The 21,641-nt window shown below is 43.3% G+C and overlaps 1 protein-coding gene across 4 annotated transcripts in view; it reads left to right on the top strand.

The window, feature by feature from the left end:
- LOC110509506 (netrin-G2) overlaps positions 1-21,641 on the top strand; it is a 153,254-nt gene that overhangs the window by 8,718 nt on the left and 122,895 nt on the right. For all 4 annotated transcript variants that reach the window (XM_090227291.1, XM_090227290.1, XM_090227289.1 and 1 more), the window contains exon 3: positions 19,624-20,267. In XM_090227291.1, coding sequence (XP_090083417.1) covers positions 19,624-20,267 — 644 coding nt within the window. The remainder of the gene's footprint in view (positions 1-19,623; positions 20,268-21,641) is intronic.

Here is a 21,641-nt window from a genome sequence, read left to right as displayed (position 1 = left end):
GGGATGGTGTGTGTGTGTGTGTTGCAGGGAGGGAGGGAGAGAGAGATAATGATGAGGGAGAGGTGGAGAAGATCACATCTTAGCTAAGCAGAAAGATGAAATCAGACCAGCACTGTCCTCGTACACACACACACACACACACACACACACACACACACACACACACACACACACACACACACACACACACACACACACACACACACACAGACACACACACAGACAACAAGCCTGTGTTAGTGTACAGTACGTCTTTCATGTGGCTTGGTTTGAACCAAAACCTTCAATCAAGTCCCTTAGGTAAAGTACCCCCATGAAAATGTATTCCTCGCCGTGTATGTGTACGAGTGTGTGTAGTGACAGATGAGGGATGAACGGAGTGTGTATGTACAGTATGTTCATGTGTAAAAGAAGAGAAAAAACCCTTCCTCTTCCACAACAGATTTTGCCTGTTTTAGAAGGTAGAAATTAGCCAGCTCTAAAAATAGACGAGAGAGAGAGAGAGAGAGAGAGAGGGAGAGAAGCTTAAGCGGAAGAGGAGCATGCTTGAAAGGAGAGGAAGATGGCAGCTGGTAGTGTGGTGGAGTAGAGAATAGCAGAGAGGAAGAGGTGAAGCTAGAGGTTTCACTCTTGCCAAAATCGGTCCAAAATATGCCCAATGCGTTTCTATGGACCTAAGCTTGTCGCCTGCCTTCCTGCCTTTGGGACAACAACTCCCATTGTTATGGCGGAGACATGAGCGTCTCGTCTTTATATACAGATCTATGAGAACAGTCAGTAGATCACGGCTGTCCCAATCTGGGCCCAGGGCCATGCCACCTCCCCCTGCTAAAGCCAGGCTTTCCCTGGCTACCTCTGCCCAGGGTAACATACAGGGCCACCCAAACCCAGCAGGCCTTGTGTTAGGTCTGTGTTCTCCTATCCTGATTATCCAGAGTGGTTGACTGGGTACCGCAAGGGTCTTGGGCAAGACCCAGGAGCTTGATATTGGAGACCGAGGTGGGAAGACCCGGTTCACCGGCAACCCCCGATCCCCTTCGGACACGGCCAGCATGCGGCCGTGCCTAACAGGGAAAGGGGGGATGGAGACGGTCAGGCGCAACCCAGGCAACGTGAAATACGGGGAACTGAGCTCGGGCGAGAGCCGACGCCACCCTCCCGGCCCAGAACACCACACCGAGGGAAGGGAGAAGCCTACCCGGCCTTCAGAGAGTTATAAATACTTGCGCTGTTTATCCACGCTTCGTTGGTCTGTTTCGCTTGACGGACCTCCTATTTGCTTTTGTTAGATGGCCATCCAACCTGCAACCTTTTTTTTACTGTTATATCTGTGTTCCCTTTCTTGTAATGTCACTTATTGCCCACTTTACTATCATCCTGGGCTTATAGATTGAGATCTGCTGTGGATATGGGTACGGCCCGGCGTGAGATTTACACCCTCTACCCCAGATTTTCAAGGGCCATTGAGAGCTCACCGGACGCCGCCGTAACCGCAACTCTTTCCAGGGCTTGGGTCCCTCTTTCGGGGCGAACCCATTCCAGGGCTCCCTGTCCTTCACAAAGAAAAGATAACTCTCCCCGGGATTCCCGCCAGCTTCTCTGGGAAAGGGTTGCGTTACCGCACTGGACGACTCGCGGCCCACTCCGGATTCGGGGATCTGAACCTGACTCTCTTTCGAGTCCATCGCCCCTCCTTTCCGAACGGCGTTCGCCCAGAGAGCATACATCTCTTAGGACCGACTGACCCATGTTCAACTGCTGTTCACATGGAATCCTTCTCCACTTCTGCCTTCAAAGTTCTCGTTTGAATATTTATCCATTTTCAGGGCTAGTTGATTTGGCAGGTGAGTTGTTACACACTCCTTAGCGGATTCCGACTTCCATGGCCACCATCCTGCTGTCTATATCAACCAACACCTATTCTGGGGTCTGATGAGTGTCGGAATCAGGCGCCTTTACCCGGCGTTTGGTTCATCCCGCCACACCAGTTCTGCTTACCAAATGTGGCACACTAGGCAACTCGCATTCCACGCCTGGCTCCAAGCCAGCAAGCCAGGCTTCTTACCCATTTAAAGTTTGTAGAACTAAGAACAGATATAGCCTTGGTTCACCCCAGACTTGACTGCCCTTGACCAGCACAAAAACATCTTGTGGCGTTCTGCATTAGCATCGAATAGCCCCCGCGATATGCAACTTTCAGGGAAGTCAGGAACCAATATACTCAGTTAGGAAAGCTAAGGCTAGCTTTTTCAAACAAAAATTTGTATCCTGTAGCACTAATTCCAAAAAGTTCTGGGACACTGTAAAGTCCATGGGGAATAAGAGCACCTCCTTCCAGCTGTCCACTGCACTGAGGCTAGGAAACACTGTCACCACCGATAAATCTACGATAATCGATAATAATAACGATAATAGCCAACAGCTCAGCACCCCCTGCAGCAACTTGCCCAAGCCCTTCTCCTTCCCCCAAATCCAGACAGCTGATGTCCTGAAAGAGCTGCAAAATCTGGATCCCTACAAATCAGCTGGGCTAGACAATTTGAACCCTCTCTTTCTAAAATGATCTGCCGAAATTGTTGCTACCCCTATTACTAGCCTGTTCAACCTCTTTCTTGTCGTCTGAGATCCCCAAATATTGGAAAGCTGCCGTGGTCATCCCCCTCTTCAAAGACACTAGACCGAAACTGTTATAGACCTATATTCATCGGGTCCTGCCTTTCTAAAATCTTCAAAAGCCAATTTAACAAACAACTCACTGACCATTTCGAATCCCATAACTTGTCTACTATGCAATCTGGTTTCCGAGCTGGTCATGGGTGCACCTCAGCCACGCTCAAGGTCCTAAACGATATCATAACTGCCATCGATAAAAGACGGTACTCTGCAGCCATCTTCATTGACCTGGCCAAGGCTTTCAACTCTGTCAATCACTGCATTCTTATTGGCAGCCTCAATAGCCTTGGTTTCTCAAATGACTGCTTCGCCTCGTTCACCAACTACTTGTCTGATAAGAGTTCAGTGTGTCAAATCGGAGGGCCTGTTGTCCAGACCTCTAGAAATCTCTATGGGGGTGCCACAGAGTTCAATTCTTGGGCTGACTCTCTTCTCTGTATATATCAATGATGTCGCTCTTGCTGCTGGTGTCATACAACAAACCTTCCGTGGCCTCCAACTGCTTTTAAATGCAAGTAAAACTAAATGCATGCTCTTCAACCGATTGCTGCCTGCACCTGCCTGCCCGACTAGCATCACTGCTCTGGACGGTTCTTTCTTAGAATATGTGGACAACTACAAATACCTAGGTGTCTGGTTAGACTGTAAACTCTCCTTCCAGACTCATTTTAAGCATCTCCAATCTACAATTAAATCTATAATCAGCTTCCTATTTCGCAACAAAGCCTCCTTCACTCATGCTGCCAAACATACAAGGGTATGTATGTCCTACCGATCCTTGACTTTGGCGATGTCATTTACAAAATAGCCTCCAACACTCTACTCAGTAAATTGGAAGCAGTCTATCACAGTGCCGTCCGTTTTGTCACCAAAGCCCCATACACTACCCACCCCTGCGACCTGTACACTGTGGTTGGCTTGCCCTCACCGCATATTCGTCGCCAAACCTACTGGCTCCAGGTCATCTATAAGTCTTTGCTAGGTAAAGCCCTGCCTTATCTCAGCTCACTGGTCACCATAGGAACACCCACCCATAGCACACGCTCAAGCAGGTATATTTCACTGGTCATCCCCAAAGCCAACACTTCCTTTGGCTGCCTTTCCTTCCAGTTCTCTGCTGCCAATGACTGGAATGAATTGCAAAATCCCTGAAGCTGGGCTCTTATATCCCTCTCTCTAACTTTAAGCATCAGCTGTCAGAGCTGCTTACCAGTCACTGTACCTGTACACAGCCCATCTGTAAGTAGCACACCCAACTACCTCATCCCCATATTGTTATTTATCTTCTTGCTCAGTTGCACCCCAGTATCTCTACTTGCACATCATCATCTGCACATCTATCGCTCCATTGTTAATGCTAAATTGAAATGCTTACACCTCTGTGGCCTATTTATTGCCTTACCTCCCTACTCTTCTACATTTGCACACACTGTACATAGATTGTTCTATTGTGTTATTGATTGTACATTTGTTTGTGTGTAACTCTGTGTAGTTTTTTTTGTCGCACTGCTTTGCTTTATTTTGGCCAGGTCGCAGTTGTAAATAAGAACTTGTCTCAACTGGCCTACCTGGCTAAATAAAGGTGAAATAAAAAAATGTTTGAGAATAGGTTGAGATTGTTTTGGCCCCAAGACCTCTAATCATTCGCTTTACCAGATAAAACTGCGAGACTTTGAGCGCCAGTTATCCTGAGGGAAACTTTGGAGGGAACTAGCTACCAGATGGTTCGATTAGTCCTTCACCCCTATACCCAGGTCGGACGAATGATTTGCACTTCAGGACTGCTACGGACTTCCAACAGAGTGTCCTCTGGCTTCGCCCTGCCCAGGCATAGTTCACCATATCTCGGGTGCTATCGCACGCGCTCACGCTCCACCTCCCCGACAGAGCGGGCTAGACGAGCCGGTGGTGCTGAGGGATCCCACCTCAGCTGGCGTGCACCGTTCCTCACTTTCATTGCGCCACGGGGTGTGTTTGGAGAAAACCCTCTGACTTGCATGCGCGTTGGACTCCACAACATAACCTACCCACAGGTGCGCCATACGGCCTTGCCTAACGGGGAAAGGGGGGGTTGAGCTGGTCGAGCGCAACCCAGGCGACATGGAGAAGCGGGGAACCGGGCTGGGGCTGAAGCCACCCCCCTGGGTGGCCAAGAACCCTCTGCCGAGGGAAGGGAGAGGCGGGGGGCGTGAGCCCACAGTTTTGTTTTTGGAGCATATTAATGGTCACCAATGGAAACCTTGATAGTCAAGTTTGATCATCTTCTCGACGCTCCGCCAGGGCCGTGACCGACCTCGGCGGGGCCGATCCAAGGACCTCACTAAACCATCCAATTGGTAGTAGCGACGGGCGGTGTGTACAAAGGGCAGGGACTTAATCATCGCGAATTGACCAACTATTCACCAAGCTCTTGATCAGATGTTAGTATTGGGCTGGAAAAAAAGTCTGCACACCAAGGGTCTGCATAGATACATTTTTAGATCATGGCAGAAAAAGATGGAGCTGAACTGGGAACATAGAACAACTAGCTTTTAACAAAGTTGCAAAAACTACACAGAAATAAAAGATTGAGGAACTTTGTCAGGTGCGCCATGACAGAGGGGGAGGAGTTCAACATAAGCAACAAAGGAATGATTCAATCATCAACAACAAATGAATAGTCCTAAAAGAGCAAACCCAGTGGGCACAAAGTGGTTGAATAAAAGTTGTTTCAACTAAATTTGTCAACGTATTGTGACGTGGAATCTATGTGGAAAACACATTGGATTTGGAAAAAGGGTGAAATTTCAACTACAGGATTATGTCATCATAGACAAATATTGTATAACATATGTTGGATTTTTACCTTTGAAACAATGTTCAATTCGTCACTGACTGCTACCAATGTGCTATCATGAGAATGATTATTGAGAGATCTCCACCTAATTACTAAATAGATTAATTGTTGCTATCAAAGTCATTCCAAAGGTTAGGTTTAACACAGCAAATGAAACGTAAAAAAAAATAATAAACGCAACATGTAAAGTGTTGGTCCTATGTTTCATGAGCTGAAACAAAAGATCCCCAAAATTTTCCATATACACAAAAAGCCTTTTAGTGAGTGGGCAGTTCTCCTTTGCCAAGATAATCCATCCACCTGACAGTTGTGGTATGTCAAGAAGCTGAATAAACAGCATGATCATTACACAGGTGCAGCTTGTGCTGGGGACAATAAAAGGCCCCTCTAAAATGCATGTAATCGGCATGCTGATTGCAAGGAATGTCCAACAGAGCTGTTGCCAGATAATTGAATGTTAATTTCTCGCAGGAAGATCCACTAAGTTTCAACCTCCTAGCAGAGGCAACCTGGTTTTTGGCTATAATGTCCTGGTACGGTGTAGTTCATGATGCTGTTAACCTTAACAAGAGCCCCAGGACCACTGGCCCATAACATCAAAGGTCCACCACCATATTTTACAGTAGATATGGGGCTCTTTTCTGCTCATGCTTACTAATTTCGATGCCAAACCCACCACTGGTGTGAGTAGCCAAAGAGCGATTTGATTTGGTTAGATTATATGAAAATAGAGCACTTTGGTGTCAAAATGAGAATGTATAAGCAGAAAAGAACCACATACCTACTGTTAAAATTTGGTGGTGGATATTTTCATAGTTTATAATTCTATTTATTTTAGGTGCAATGTTTTGTGTGTGTGCGTACATGATGTACATGCATGCTGAGACTGTTTAGATACACATGGTTTGTTGGTGGAATGATATCAATAAAGCCTTAGGCGGTTCAAATTCGGACTTAGGGAGGATCTGTTACTGGGCTCAGACAGTCTGAGGTGAAGAACTCACACCACCTCTAAGCCTCCCAATGATACCACTTCACCTCTCTGCCTCTTGGATCCTTGGATGGTGTACAATATTGGGAACATAGCCGAGGGTTCGTAAGTTAAGATTTCCGGTCTTTAGCCATGGGATACTTATAGCAAAAAGATAGCAGGATATCATGTGTCCCTTGAAATATGTCCCCAAAGCTGATGAAGTTGGTTGAGTATTATTTTATTAGTACTTAGGCTGAGTTTCATAAATGGAACATAGGCTAGTGTTACATTTTCCTACAGCTATGGTAGCCATAGGCTCAATCTCCCCCTAGTTCTCTGTCCCTCAAACAGAGCAACTAGTGGTAAGGAGAGATAAGTAACCCTGGGGATTGGGACATCACTGTTTCATTTGCACACAGCAGAAGCTGCCAAAGGATAGCCTATTACACAATGCAGACCTGGCTGCTGGTAATCTGGGCACACTGTCCTGTGGTGGAGCAGCAGCCAGATGACCCAACCCTCATCACCCCTCTCCTCTCTCGTCACCTCTCCTCTCTTCCAGTTCTGGGATTTGTCTCTCATCTTTTGGCCTGCTTTTCACAGCTGCATGCATGTGCACGTACAGCACCAGGCAAAAGTTTGGAGACCTATTCATTCGAGGGTTTTTCTTTATTTTTACTATTTTCTACATTGTAGAAAAATAGTAAAGACATCAAAACTGTGAAATAACACATGTAATCATGTAGTAACCACAAAAAGTGTTAAACAAATCAAAATATATATTTTAGATTCTTCAAAGTAGCCACCCTTTGCCTTGATGACAGCTTTGCACACTCTTGGCATTCTCTCAACCAGCTTCACCTGGAACGCTTTTCCAATAGTCTTGAAAGAGTTTCAAATAGCCCTTAATCAGCATGGAGGTGTGTTGGGTCATTGACCTGTTGAAAACAAATGATAGTCCCACTAAACGCAAACCATATCACTGCAGAATGCTGTGGTAGCCATGCTGGTTAAGTGTGCCTTGAATAAAAAAAAAAAAATCACAGACAGTGTCACCAGCAAAGCACCCCCACATCATCACACCTCCTCCTTCATGCTTCACGGTGGGAACCACACATGCGGAGATCTTTCGTTCAACTACTCTGCATCTCACAAAGACATGGCGGTTGGAACCAAAAAAAGACCACATTTCCACCGGTCTAATGTCCATTGCTCGTGTTTCTTGGCCCAAGCAAGTCTCTTCTTATTATTGGTGTTCTTTAGTAGTGGCTTCTTTGCAGTAATTTGACTATGAAGGCTTGATTCACACAGTCTCCTTTGAACACTTGATGTTGAGATGTGCCTGTTACTTGAACTCTGTGAAGCCATTATTTGTGCTGAATTTTCTGAGGCTGGTAACTATAATGAATTTATCCTCTGCAATAGAGGTAACTCTGGGTCTTCCTTTCCTGTGGCGGTCCTCATGAGAGCCAATTTCGGCATAGCGCATGATGGTTTTTGAAACTTCTTGAAAGTTTCCGTATTGACTGACCTTCATGTCTTAAAGTAATGATGGACTGTTGTTTCTCTTTGCTTATTTGAGCTGATCTTGCCATAATATGGACTTGGTCTTTTACCAAATAGGGCCATCTTCTGTATACCATCCCTAACTCGTCACAACACAACTGTTTGTCTCAAACGCATTAAGAAGGAAAGAAATTCCGCAAATTAATTTTAACAAGGCACACCTGTTAATTGAAATGCATTCCAGGGGACTACTTCATGAAGCTGGTTGAGAAAATGCCAAAGTGTGTGCAAAGCTGTCAAGGCAAAGGGTGGCTACTTTGAGGAATCCAAAATCCAAAATATATTTGGATTTTTTTAACACTTTTTTTGGTTACTACATGATTCCATATGTGTTATTTCATAGTTTTGATGTCTTCACTATTATTCTACAATGTAGAAAATAGTAAAATATAAAGAACAACCCTTGAATGAGTAGGTGTGTTCAAACTTTTGACTGGTACTATATAGACGAATGCATGTACATACAGATGCATAGATGCAGATTCATGCATTCATATGCACACACACACACACCACCCACTCCTCTGTCACTGGGACTCCTCAGGAAAACTGAGCCTGTAATTAACCAAAAGGGTTAGCAAAATAACGCAGACACACACTCTCGGTCTCACAAATCAGCACACACACACATTTCATCACTCATCCTACTACATCTCACTACTACTCCCACTGTCTCTCACACTCACCAGCATCACACTCACCAGCAAGTAACACCAATAACAGACACACACATGTTTCTGTACAGGACAATCACATTTCCCAACAGGGAGACAGAGTCCTCTAGTGACCTAAACTCACATCTTTGAACAAAACAACATAATGCAAGAAAGCAATATCCCCATGTCTGTCCCACTGTGTGTTTTTTTTATTTTTATGGGAGGCTCATTTCATTTGATGATTGTTCTAAACACTACATTGTGTTCTTCGGCTGTCATGGTCTTTATTCCCCTTGCTGGCAATACCTGGAAAGTACTATAACGAGAGAGAGCGAGAGAGAGAGTTACAAAAATAGTTACAGAACATCCCTCTTGTTGGTGTAGAGTCCTACTACTTTTTAGATAAACAGCCACATTGCATTGATATTGTGAGTGATTATTTTTTAATTGAATATATGAATGTTTGGTACGTAGTTCTCCAGTGTTGGGATGTCTCTTAACTTGTTATAATGTTTCCTCTCTCATCAAGATGGATGTGCCCACCTATACTGAGTGTGCAAACATTAGTAACATCTAGAGTAGATGACATAGACTGACCAGGTGAATCCAGGTGAAGGCTATAATCCCTTATTGGTGTCACTTGTTAAATTCACTTCAATCAGTATAGATAAAGGGGAGGATATAGGTTAAAGAAGGATTTTTAAGCCTTGAGACAATTGAGACATGGAATTTGAATGTATACCATTCAGAGGGTGAAGGGGCAAGGCAAAAGATGTCAGTGCCTTTGAACGGGGTATGGTAGTAGGTGCCAGTCGCACCAGTTTGAGTGTGTCAAGAACTGCACTGCTGCTGGCTTTTTCACACTAAACAATTTCCTGTGTGTATCAAGAACACTTAAAAAAATAAAGGAGAGACGCACACACTAGGAGCTCAGATGCAAAAAAATATTTATGTCCAACAGACAAGCTGTCTTCATCAGGGTATAATGACAAACACTGTGGGGTGACTCATTTATATAGTGTCAAAATACACACAGATGTCTAATCCTGGCCGGGTGTTGCCTGATATCATTGGTTAATTGTCATATTAAAAGAGCATGCAAAAAACGCAACATATCAAGAATGTTCCACCAGCCTGGAAACAGCTGTTGGAAGCATTAGAGTCAACATGGCATCCCTGTGGAACGCTTTCGACACCTTGTAGAGTCTATGACCCAAAGAATTGAGTTGTTCTAAAGGCTAAAGGTGGTGCAACTCAATGTTGTTCCTAATGTTTTGTACCCTCAGTGTATAAATTCTCCAAATTACATATCAAAATGTCTCAGCGTATCATACTTAGGTTTTAGTCTTTTTAGGCCATGAATGCTGAGTGTTGGTATCCACATCTAGGTCCCTCAGGTGTAGGGATCGAGGGCTCAAGCAAGCTTCTGTTCCAATTGGGACGTGTCATATTGAATCATAAAACACTCTATACTTTTTGGACCATGGTTATTGAGTGTTCTGAGTAAGACATATGTACCTAAGGAATGAGCAAGCTTCTGTTCTGATTGGGACTTGTCCCGCCCAAAACAAGAACCCACTTATCACCATGGCCCGCTGCATGTAGATACGGCGACAGAGTTCCATCGCGCTGGTCGTCACAGTGACAGGATCCCAGCGAGGATAATTGCTGGAGGGACTTAGCGGTGCCGGCCACCTGCCGTAGCAGTTGGCCAGGATCTCTCTGTGTGTGTGCATGTGTGTGTACACACTGCTGGCAGAAGGTAGCTATGTGGGCCGGAGAAGAGGAGAGAGCAGCAGGATAAGGAGAGAGGGGGTAAGGAAAGAGGGCATGAGAGGGGGAGGGTTGAAACAAATACACTCGCAACCCTCCCATACAAAATCAAATACATCCCGTCCCTGATTATCTGAGAGACAGAGAGGACAGACAATCAGGTCATGTGCAGCTTTCAGTGAATCATTTAGCGCATCACAGCTCAGTCCCTCAAACTCAACACACGCACCAGATCCAGATGTACAGTGGCGTCTGACATTTTTGTCACCCTTGATAAAGATGAGCAAAAAATTATACAAAATTAATAATATAAATACTGCGCTGTATTGTATGCTCATTTTTTGGTGGGAAATTATATTATTTTATACTAATGCAATTGCTCAGAGAAAGCAATTTTGTTTAATTAGTCATATTTTCTTCTCAAAGATATCTTTCAATACCTCACCTTGCATGTGAGCCTTTTTCCAAAATATTTTATGATATTGGAGAACACATTTGGAGGGATCTAAAGCTTTGTTCACACTGCAGGCCTTAATGCTCAAATCAGTTTTGTTTTTCAAATCTGTTTTGGAATGCTGACTGTCCAAACAGCAAGTTACAAGTGACCAGATTTATTGTGTTCAGACAGCAGTCATTTGATGACATGACTACGCTAGTTGCCATAGTAACAACGGGTGTGAGTGGTGTAGGTTGATTGGTGGTGGTTCTTGTGTTTCCCATCACTCAGAAGCTAAGGTGACAACAATGCCTGCCATGGACGTTTCCCAGTTACTTTGAATGTTCAAAATCATAGTGTTAGAACACTTTTAAAGCCTCAAAGGATATGATGATCCAACTATCGAAACACCAGTCAACTAGCTAGCTGTTTAGCTTACTAGATCATTCACTAATTTATTTGTGAACAATTAGCAAGATGGTTAGCTACCACATGTCCTTGTCAAACTGTCAACACTAGCTATGCCAAATAACAGTCTAGAGACCACTTGAGGAAAAATACATCAGATTTGACCGTTCAGACACAAGTAGCATCTTTCCAGATCCTTGACATCCTTGACAAAATCAACATTTTGCAATGGCCATCTTTCTCCGGGAACACTATTGAATAGCTGTGGTTGAATTGAAGTGGGCCGTCCATAAGCACAGACCATTGATCTCAAGGATCTGGAAAAATGCTGTATGGAGGAATGGTCTAAGATCCCTCACAATGTGTTCTTGTACAACATAAAACATTTTAGAAAAATGTTCTGTGCCGTTCAGTGCTGGGAGCTAACGTGTTATGTAATCAGATTACTTTTGAGTAAGCGAGTAAAGAAGTGCGTCCTTTTTTCAAATTGCGTAATATTATTACAGATATTTTGGCAAACGACTTGTGCATTACTTTCACAATCATATCTTTACTGAGCACGTGTTTCCATAATCCAATTTGTTTCCTCATTTAGTTTTTGAGCGAGCAGAGAAAGGCTGTTTGGAGAAATGTCATGACAGCTGCTGTCCGTAGAAATGTATAGAGGGTGCACCTCTGATCTTTGCCATTGATCGCTTCCGTGGTAACAAAGCCCACAGAGGGCTTTCCCGTTTAGTGGCAAGTGTGCCCTTGATAAATCTCCAGGGGTCCGTGTACGTGTGGTCTATAACCAGAATTGTCGGCTCGATAGAAAGATGTTGAATGAAAAGATAGGAAACCTGTACAGATGTTTGGCTGACATTAAATATGACGAATTAAGCAGCCCTTATGATAGTGTAACAGATGTTTGGCTGACATTATATATGACGAATTAAGCAGCCCTTATGATAGTGTAACAGATGTTTGGCTGACATTATATATGACGAATTAAGCAGCCCTTATGATAGTGTAACAGATGTTTGGCTGACATTATATATGACGAATTAAGCAGCCCTTATGATAGTGTAACAGATGTTTGGCTGACATTATATATGACGAATTAAGCAGCCCTTATGATAGTGTAACAGATGTTTGGCTGACATTATATATGACGAATTAAGCAGCCCTTATGATAGTGTAACAGATGTTTGGCTGACATTATATATGACGAATTAAGCAGCCCTTATGATAGTGTAACAGATGTTTGGCTGACATTATATATGACGAATTAAGCAGCCCTTATGATAGTGTAACAGATGTTTGGCTGACATTATATATGACGAATTAAGCAGCCCTTATGATAGTGTAACAGATGTTTGGCTGACATTATATATGACGAATTAAGCAGCCCTTATGATAGTGTAACAGATGTTTGGCTGACATTATATATGACGAATTAAGCAGCCCTTATGATAGTGTAACAGATGTTTGGCTGACATTATATATGACGAATTAAGCAGCCCTTATGATAGTGTAACAGATGTTTGGCTGACATTATATATGACGAATTAAGCAGCCCTTATGATAGTGTAACAGAAGGTAATCGTACTCTCCTTGCGTTGTGTTTTGTCCAAATAAATCACCCCAGCCAGTGGTCCCAGTTGAACATTATTATCTGTTGTTCAATAGGAAACAGCACGTTAGTTGTGCAGGGCCTAATGATGTTGATGGCAATCGATGGTAAAATCTGTAGCATGAAAACAACTGTGTTAGCAGTGAGCTTATGTGGCCATTACATCGGTGCATGCTAGCTAACACACTTATATACAGAAATCATATACCAAAGCACATCCCCTCAATCCCTAACAGGCACCATATACCCACACATGTATAAATCAGCAATGTACAGCAAACTTGTACACATTGTAAAATAGTATTCAGAACGTGACCTACCCCTTGCATCACATTTTCATACTGGGGAGACCTGATGTTCGCGAGCGGGGCCAATAACAACACGCCTTATCGGAATTGAACCAACCAATAAGATTGCTTGAACATGAAATACACCTTTCTTTAGAGGCAAGTGGAAACATAATCAACCCTGTTACAATAGCACAGCATAGGAAAACAGCGCTACATATGAAAGGAGAAAATAGTTATCAAGCTTGACAGTCAAACAAACAGTGCAATCTTTTTTTTTCTTTCATAAAGGTAATGCAAAGTAACATAAAAAGTATTATAAACTGGGTGGTTCGAGCCCTGAATGCTGATTGGCTGACAGCTGTGGTATATCAGGCCATATACCACGGGTATGACAACATTTTATTTTTACTGCTCTAATTACGTTGGTAACCAGTTTATAATAGCAATAAGGCACCTCTGGGGTTTGTAGTATGTGGCCAATATACCACAGCTAAGGGCTGTGTCAAGGCACTTAACAGGTGACATCAATAAGGGATCGTAGCTTTCACCTGGTCAGTCTGTCATGGAAAGTGCAGGTGCCCTTAATGTTTAGTACACTTAGGTATGTACTTGTTCAACAATATCTCTTTCTCTGAGTAATTGTATTAGTATAAAATAATATAATTTTCTAAATGTTTTGGGCATGCAATATAGCTCAGTATGTGTATTATTTATTTTATACAGTCTTTTTTGCTAACCTTTATCAAGGGTGCCAAGTGATCTCACTGTACATGCAAAACACCCAATCCAGAAACACTATAATATATTTGCGTCATTCTTTATACAGACCTTCCGTCACTCTGTCCTACGAATTGCGATACATTACCGGTATGTCAATCAAATTCAATCACATGTATTTATAAATATACAGAAACCCAGCCTAAAACCCCAAACAGCAAGCAATGCAGATGCAGAAGCATAGTGGCTAAGAAAAACTCCCCATAAAGGCAGGAACCTCGGTAGAAACCTAGAGGTCCTCTTCTGGCTGTGCCAGGTGAAGATTAGCAGAGTACATGGCAATTAAGACCAGATTGTTCTTCAAGATGTTCAAACATTTATAGATGACCAGCAGTGTCAAATAATAATCTGTGTTTGTAGAGGGTGCAACAGGTCAGTACCTCAGAGCAAATGTCAGTTGGCTTTTCATAGTCGAGCATTCAGAGGTTGAGACAGCAGGTGTGGTAGAGAGAGAGTCAAAAACAGCAGGTCTGGGAAAAGGTAGCACATCCGGTGAACAGGTCAGGGTTGCATAGCCACAGGCAGAACAGTTGAAACTGGAGAAGGACCACGACCAGATGGACTGGGGACAGCCTGGAGTCATCAGGCCAGGTAGTCCTGAGGCATGGTCCTAGGGCTCAGGTCCTCCAGGAGGGGAGAGAGAATTAATGGGCGCATACTTAAATTCACACAGGACACCAGATAAGACAGGATAATTACACCAGATATAACAGACTGACCCTAGCCCCCCAGCACATAGACTATTGAAGCATAGATACTGGAGGCTGGGTCGGGGGGGTCGGGGGACACTGTGGCCCTGTCCGAAAATACCCCCAGACGGGACATCCGGACAGGGCAAACCAGGCAGGATATAACCCCACTCACTTTGCCAAAGCACAGCACCCACACCAATAGAGGGATATCAACAGACCACCAACTTACTACCCTAAGACAATGCTAAGTATAGCCTATGAAGATCTCCTCCACCTCACAAGCCCGAGGGGGTGCAAAACGGGACAGGAAGATCACGTCAGTGACACAACCCACTCAAGTGACGCAACCCTCCTAGGGACGGCATGGAAGAGCACTAGTAAGCCAGTGACCCAGCCCCGTAATAGGGTCAGAGGCAGAGCATCCCAGTGGAGAGAGGGGAGCCAGGCAGAGACAGCAAGGGCGGTTTGTCGCTCCAGTGCCTTGCCGTTCACATTCACACCCCTGGGACAGACTACACTCAATCATAGGACCTTACTGAAGACTTGGATAGCCAGACCATTCCATAAAATTTGAGCTCTATTGGAGAAAGTCCTGCCTCCAGCTGTTTTCTTAGGAATTCTAGAGACAATAAGGAGGCCTGCGTCTTGTGACCATAGTGGACGTGTAGGTATGTACGGCAGGACCAAATTGGAGAGATAGGTAGGAGCAAGCCCATGTAATGCTTTGTAGGTTAGCAGTAAAACCTTAAAATCATCCCTTGCCTTAACAGGAAGCCAGTGTAGAGAGGCTAGCACTGGAGTAATATGATCAGTTCTAGTCAGGATTCTAGCAACTGTGTTAAGCTTCTAAGTTTATTTAGTGCTTTATCTGACTAGCTGGAAAGTAGAGGATTGCGGTAGTCTAATCTAGAAGTGTCAAAAGCATGGATTTGTTTTTCGGCATCATTTTTGGCAAAAAGTTTAGGATTTTTGCAATGTTATGAAGATGGAATAAAGTTGTCCTTAAAATATTCTTGATATGTTCGTCAAAAGATATATCGGGGTCGAGAGTTACCTATATGTTCTTGTGCATCTGGGACAGTGTCTGTACAGTCTAACGGTGGTCGTTTCCTCACTAATACTCGTTGTGTCTGAAGCAGGAGTGAAGGTTGGACAAATATTTGTACCTTTTTTTTGGCCCAGGACCAGATCCTGGTAACTTTCTGAAAATTCCCAGCTTTTCCACAAATCCTGGTTGGAGGATTCCGAATGTCCTGCTTATTCCCTGCTGATTCTAGGAATCTTCCAACTGGGATTCCTGGAAATCCTGGAAATGTAGTAATAGTTACGGAGAGGAAACAAGCATGCCACCTCTCCCCAGTGAGAGTGGGAGGTTCTCATCTAATGTTGTTGTTGGGAGAGAAAACCCAGTCGTTTCAATATTAAGTCATAGTGCAATATCTTCTGTAGCAGGGCTGTTCAATTCCGAGCTTCAAAATCTGTAGTACTGCTGGCGTTTCATTCTTCCCCTCTTAACAGGGATTGATGACTTGAACACAGCAGGGTAGTGTGCAGTAGGGCACACCGAAGTGAAACATTTTTCAACCTCTGTTTCAAAACATTATATCTCTACTGAACACAGCCTCGAGTGGAATCTTTGGCCAATCAGTAACCAGGTTTCCATCCAATATTTTATCCCCGTAAAGGCCTGATGGAAGCAGATCATTTGTTGGTAAACTTTCCAAATATCGACAAAACAAAATACTCTAGACAAGGTGGTATCTTTTTGTTTCTGTTAAACTTTAGAGAAATGGTGCTTTTATTCGCAAATATTGATATACAGTGCATTCAGAAAGTATTCATACCCCTTTACTAATTACACATTTTGTTTTTAGACTGAATTCAAAATGGATTAAACATGTTTTTTAACCCATTTACACACAATACCCCATAATGACAAAGTGAAAACATGTTTTTAGACATTTTTGCAAATTTATTGAAAATGAAATACAGAAATATCTAATTTACATAAGTATTCCCCCCTAGTCAATACTTTGTAGAAGCACCTTTGGCTGTGATTACAGCTGTACGTTTTTCTGGGTAAATCTCTAAGAGCTTTCCACACCTGGATTATGCAACAATTGCCCATTATTATTTTCAGAATTCCTCAAGCTTTGTCAAATTGATTGTTGATCATTGCTAGACAACTATTTTCAGGTCTTGCCTGTGACTCTGCCACTCAGGAGCACCCACATCTACTGTGTTTTAGGTTATTTTCTTGGTGAAAGGTGAATGTATCTCCCAGTGTCTGGTGGAAAGCAGACTGAACAATGCTTTCCTCTAGGACTTTGGCTGTGCTTAGCACTATTCTATTTTTTTTTTAATCCTGAAAAACACCCCAGTCTACCAATAGGTGCCCTTCTTTGCGAGGCATTGGAAAGCCTGGTCTTTGTGTTGAATATGTGTTTGAAATTCACTGAAGGACCTTACAGATAATTGCACGTGTGGAGTACAGAGACAAGGTAGTCATTCAAAAATCACGATAAACACTTTTATTGCACACATAGTGAGTCCATGCAACTTATCATGTGACCTGTTAATCAGATTTTTACTCCTGAATTTATTTAGGCTTGCCATAACAAAAGGGTTGAATACTAATTGACTCAATACATTTCAGATTTTCATTTTTATTAATTTGTAAAAGAAAAGTGAAGAAACATGATTCCACTTTGACATTATGGGATATTGTGGGTAGGCCAGTGGCACAAAATCTCAATTTGATCTATTTAAAATTCAGGCCGTAACACAAAACAATTTGTAAAAAGGGGTGTGAATACGTTCTGAAGGCAATGTAATAACCATCATATCGATGTAAACTTGGAGTTGTTGGAGAGTTTCCAGTCATCTGATGATTCTCAGTACCGATACTGTTCTCTTTGAAGTAGAAAGAACAATCGGTATACGTTTAAATATTAGACATGTGTAAGCAGAATGAAGGCTGAGCCCATGTGAGTGTACAACGCTGGATCAACATCGAGTCAACTATTAGACATGTAAAAAACAGAACGTAAGCAGAATCTGTGTGGATGAGGCAAGGTAGACCAACAAGACGTGACTGGTCGGGACCATATCTGATCTTGTGAAGGTTACTGGACATGCACATGGGTTAATCATACATAGACAACATCGGCCTGAACTTGTGAAGACATTTGGACAGGAACATTAGATAATCAGTGATAGGCACCAATAGGAGTGTGCATGTCACGCCACAAATAGAATCTATGCCCCAATGTCTGAGTCAATAAGAGAATGGAAACTAAGTAAGACAACAAGATTCATAAAGTGGAGTGACGATGTAAGGGTGTAAGGGTAAGACTGTATAAAAGCCAAATACTAAGAATGAAGAGTCAGTTGTTCCATGGAATTGCCCGGCTCTGTTACTTTGTAGTAAAGTCTAATTGAATTTACAAGTTCCGGTATCTGTGAAATATTTTGATTCCATAATTCCACAACAGAGTCTTGTGATGACATGTTGTATGGGTCTCCCACTACGACTCGGGAAAGCATGCAGTTTATTAGGCTACAGATGAAATAAGTTACGATGAACTTCACAGGGTGGTGAAAGTGTAAGGTGAGAAGCTTGATGCTCCTTTCCAATAAATATCCAGGGTTTTATTCTGGTGACATGATGATCGATGATGCTTGGCTGCCGTATTTACAACTTAAAATAATCTTGCTCTTATGTCCATAATAATCTAAACTGTATCTGTAAACTGTTAGCTAGAGCACACGTGCCAAAACCAGAGTGGGCACAAAACTATCAGTAAAGTTGAATTTGTATTTTTTAATCTGTACATTTAAACGCAAAATAATTTTTTTGTGCGCTACGTCATCACGCAGAGACTTTTATCCTGAGGCTAGGATCTGAGTACCCCACTCAAGCAGGCGGCAGGTAGCCTGGCGGGTAGGAGCATTGGCCCAGTAACCAAAAGCTTGCTGGATCGAATCCCTGAGCCAACAAGGTAAAAATCTGTCATTCTGGCAGTAAGCAAGGCAGTTAAGGAGAGGAGTTGGGTTAAATGTACAAGACACATTTCAGTTGAATGCATTCAGTTGTAGACTAGGTATCCCCTTTTCCTTTCTTCTGAGAAGTTTCTCTTACCCTCGCACCACTAGATTTTGCATATGCTTGTTTTTTCTCTTAGCTCAGTGTCATCATAAATCAGATGATTTATAAACTCAGCCTGCACAGAACTGTAAACTTTATTTTGTTATTAGTGTGGGTTTGACTGACTGGTTAGTTTTTTGTACAGGCACAGTTCACCAACTTGATTAAGCATGAAATCATTTACTTTTCACTTTTTTTTATTGAATATTAAATGTTTCGGTTTAAGTTTTAGGATGAATGCCAGGAGCATGAAAGTAGGTACAGGAATTTCTTCTTTTGCATCATATAGTCCAGGATTTTGCATTTTTTACGATATTTGTGGACGAAAATGCTTGATTTTCCTGCGTAAGTTCTGACATTTTGCCAATATATTAACCAATATGTTGGTTAAGAGGGGTTTAGGGTAACGGGACCATGTGACTGTCTGCCAGTAGGTGATTTTGTCAAATCTCTTGTGAAAATTAGCTAACGAATGAAAAGGATTGTTGATGTGAGGCTCGATTGAACCATATTATGCAGTAAAGTGCAGTGATTGGTTGAAATTGCAAGCCCTCTATGTACTGCGGTGATGATAATATTGTGATGATTTGACAGTTTTATGCTGAAATAGTTGTGATTGGTCAAATTTGCGGGGAAATTGATTTTGCTAAAGAAAATTGTGATTGCAGAATCCTGGAGGGACTGATGATAGACTACATTCCATTTCACCTAAGACTTGAGAATCATTTAGTGCATCCATTTACTGTCTTTCCACTAACTCATTTGTGTTCTTTTTACTCTGCAGGAGAACCCGTACCTGTGCAGTGACGAGTGTGACGCCTCCAACCCGGACCTGGCCCACCCTCCTCAGCTGATGCAGGACCGTGAGCACACCGGCCGCATCACCTACTGGCAGACAGTCACATGGGCCCGTTATCCAGAACCCCTCTTGGCCAACATCTCCCTAGCCTGGAACAAGAGCCTGGAGCTGACGGACGACATCGCCATTACCTTTGAGTACGGCCGCCCCACCTTAATGGTGCTGGACAAGTCCATGGACCACGGCCGCACCTGGCAGCCCTACCAGTTCTACGCTGACGATTGTCTCGAGTCCTTTAACATGGCACCAAAGCGTGTCCCCGACCTATCGCCTGCAAATATTACCCTTGTCATCTGCACCGAGCAGTTCTCACGCTGGGTGGGATCGAAGAACGATAAGAACGTAAAGTTCGAGGTTCGGGAGCGTTTCGCAGTGTTCGCCGGGCCTAGGTTGCTCAACATGGACAGCTTGTACACCCGTATGGAGAGTATGAAGGGCCTGAGGGAATTCTTTACCTTCACTAACCTCAGGCTGAGGCTGCTCAGACCGGCCCTGGGGGGAACCTACATGCAGAGGGACAACCTGCTCAAGTACTTTTACGCCATCTCCAACATCGAGGTGCCCGCAAGGTAAGATTGAGTTACTGTTAAATGCGATAGAGAACAGCGTCATGTTCAGTACGGTGGAGACGTTGAAACAGAGTGAAACGGGGACGTTCTACCTGAACTTGTCCATTTTCTGAGGCTAATGTTCTGCTACGTTCTACTACGGTTTGCTCTCTACTGAGCAGGACCAAGGTGTTTTATAGAGAGAAGTGTTGGCTGCTGGGTAAATGAGTTTACTTCAAGGTTCATACACTGAAAATAGGTCAAACACCTGAAACGTTACTCTTATTGTTAGTTTAGAAAGCTATAATTAAATCACTGTTACATTCATACCCACTTTCACACTCCCTAACATACATAACCACACTAATCATAGGTCCTTTACACTGATCCTCTGTTACTCCCTGTGCATGAATCCTAGTACTGTCGCTGTCATTGGTCTACTAAGGCGTGATGATGAACGACGCTAACACATGCCCTCGGTGGTCTTAACATAAACCTGTGTCCACATCTACTGTGGCACTGTGGGGCCGGGCAGGAACTGGGAACCTCTTACACGGCAACTTTGTGACAGGGAGAGATGGCTTTCGCTGTTGCACCACCTGCTTAGCATCAACAAGCCATTTCTCCCTCCTCTCAAAATTATTATTCCAATCAAAATGGCAGGGGTGACATTTGAATGGTATTTAACAGCCACATTGGAATGGAGGGAGGAGGGGAGGAGAAGAGAAGGGGGGTGGAGGTGTGTAGTGTTAAAAGTGAGAAACGTGTGACTGAGGGATTGTGTTGAAGAAGTGTTGGTTGACAGAGGTGATGAGAGAAGAAGAGGAGTATAGGGGTGTTTGAGGTCTTGAGTGGATGCTGACACAGCACTCCAGCCCCCCAGGTAGCTCTGCCACCCCCCGGCCTGTGGTTAGAAGCAGGAGAAGGCCTGGAGGTATTGATCACAGACACTTTTCATGCTTAGCATGGAGATCCAGAGGGAAAAGCTGAGCGAGCGATAGAAAGAAAGGTGTAAAGAGGGGAGGGATATGCAATTTCACATGGTTGGGCTTGGAGTTTTTCCTGACCACAAATAGCCTAGATGTAGAGCCTAGAGTATCCTGGTTACTTTCTGGTCACTTGGTCAGGAATAACTCCTGACCCTATCTCCCAAACCCAACAACCCTGACCAAGCCCCTTTGCCCAATACTTAACTTACCAATGTTGTGCAATTTCCCCTAATCAAATACATCAGTTGTTTTGTGATTTCTCACTAGAGCAATAGCTACTGAACAACCGCATTGACAAAGTTGCTTTGCATAAAAGCGTCTGCTAGTTAAATGTCCATATAATATTGTAATTTCCTTACCTACAGAACATACCTCATCTCTCAGTCTCTCCCTTTACATCCGGATC

The sequence above is a fragment of the Oncorhynchus mykiss genome, chromosome 29 (genome assembly GCF_057628025.1).
Source record: "Oncorhynchus mykiss isolate SJ-2025 chromosome 29, ASM5762802v1, whole genome shotgun sequence".
Classification (NCBI taxonomy): domain Eukaryota; kingdom Metazoa; phylum Chordata; class Actinopteri; order Salmoniformes; family Salmonidae; genus Oncorhynchus; species Oncorhynchus mykiss.
Note: the sequence above shows the minus strand (reverse complement) of the source record. Positions and strands in the feature narration are given on the sequence as shown.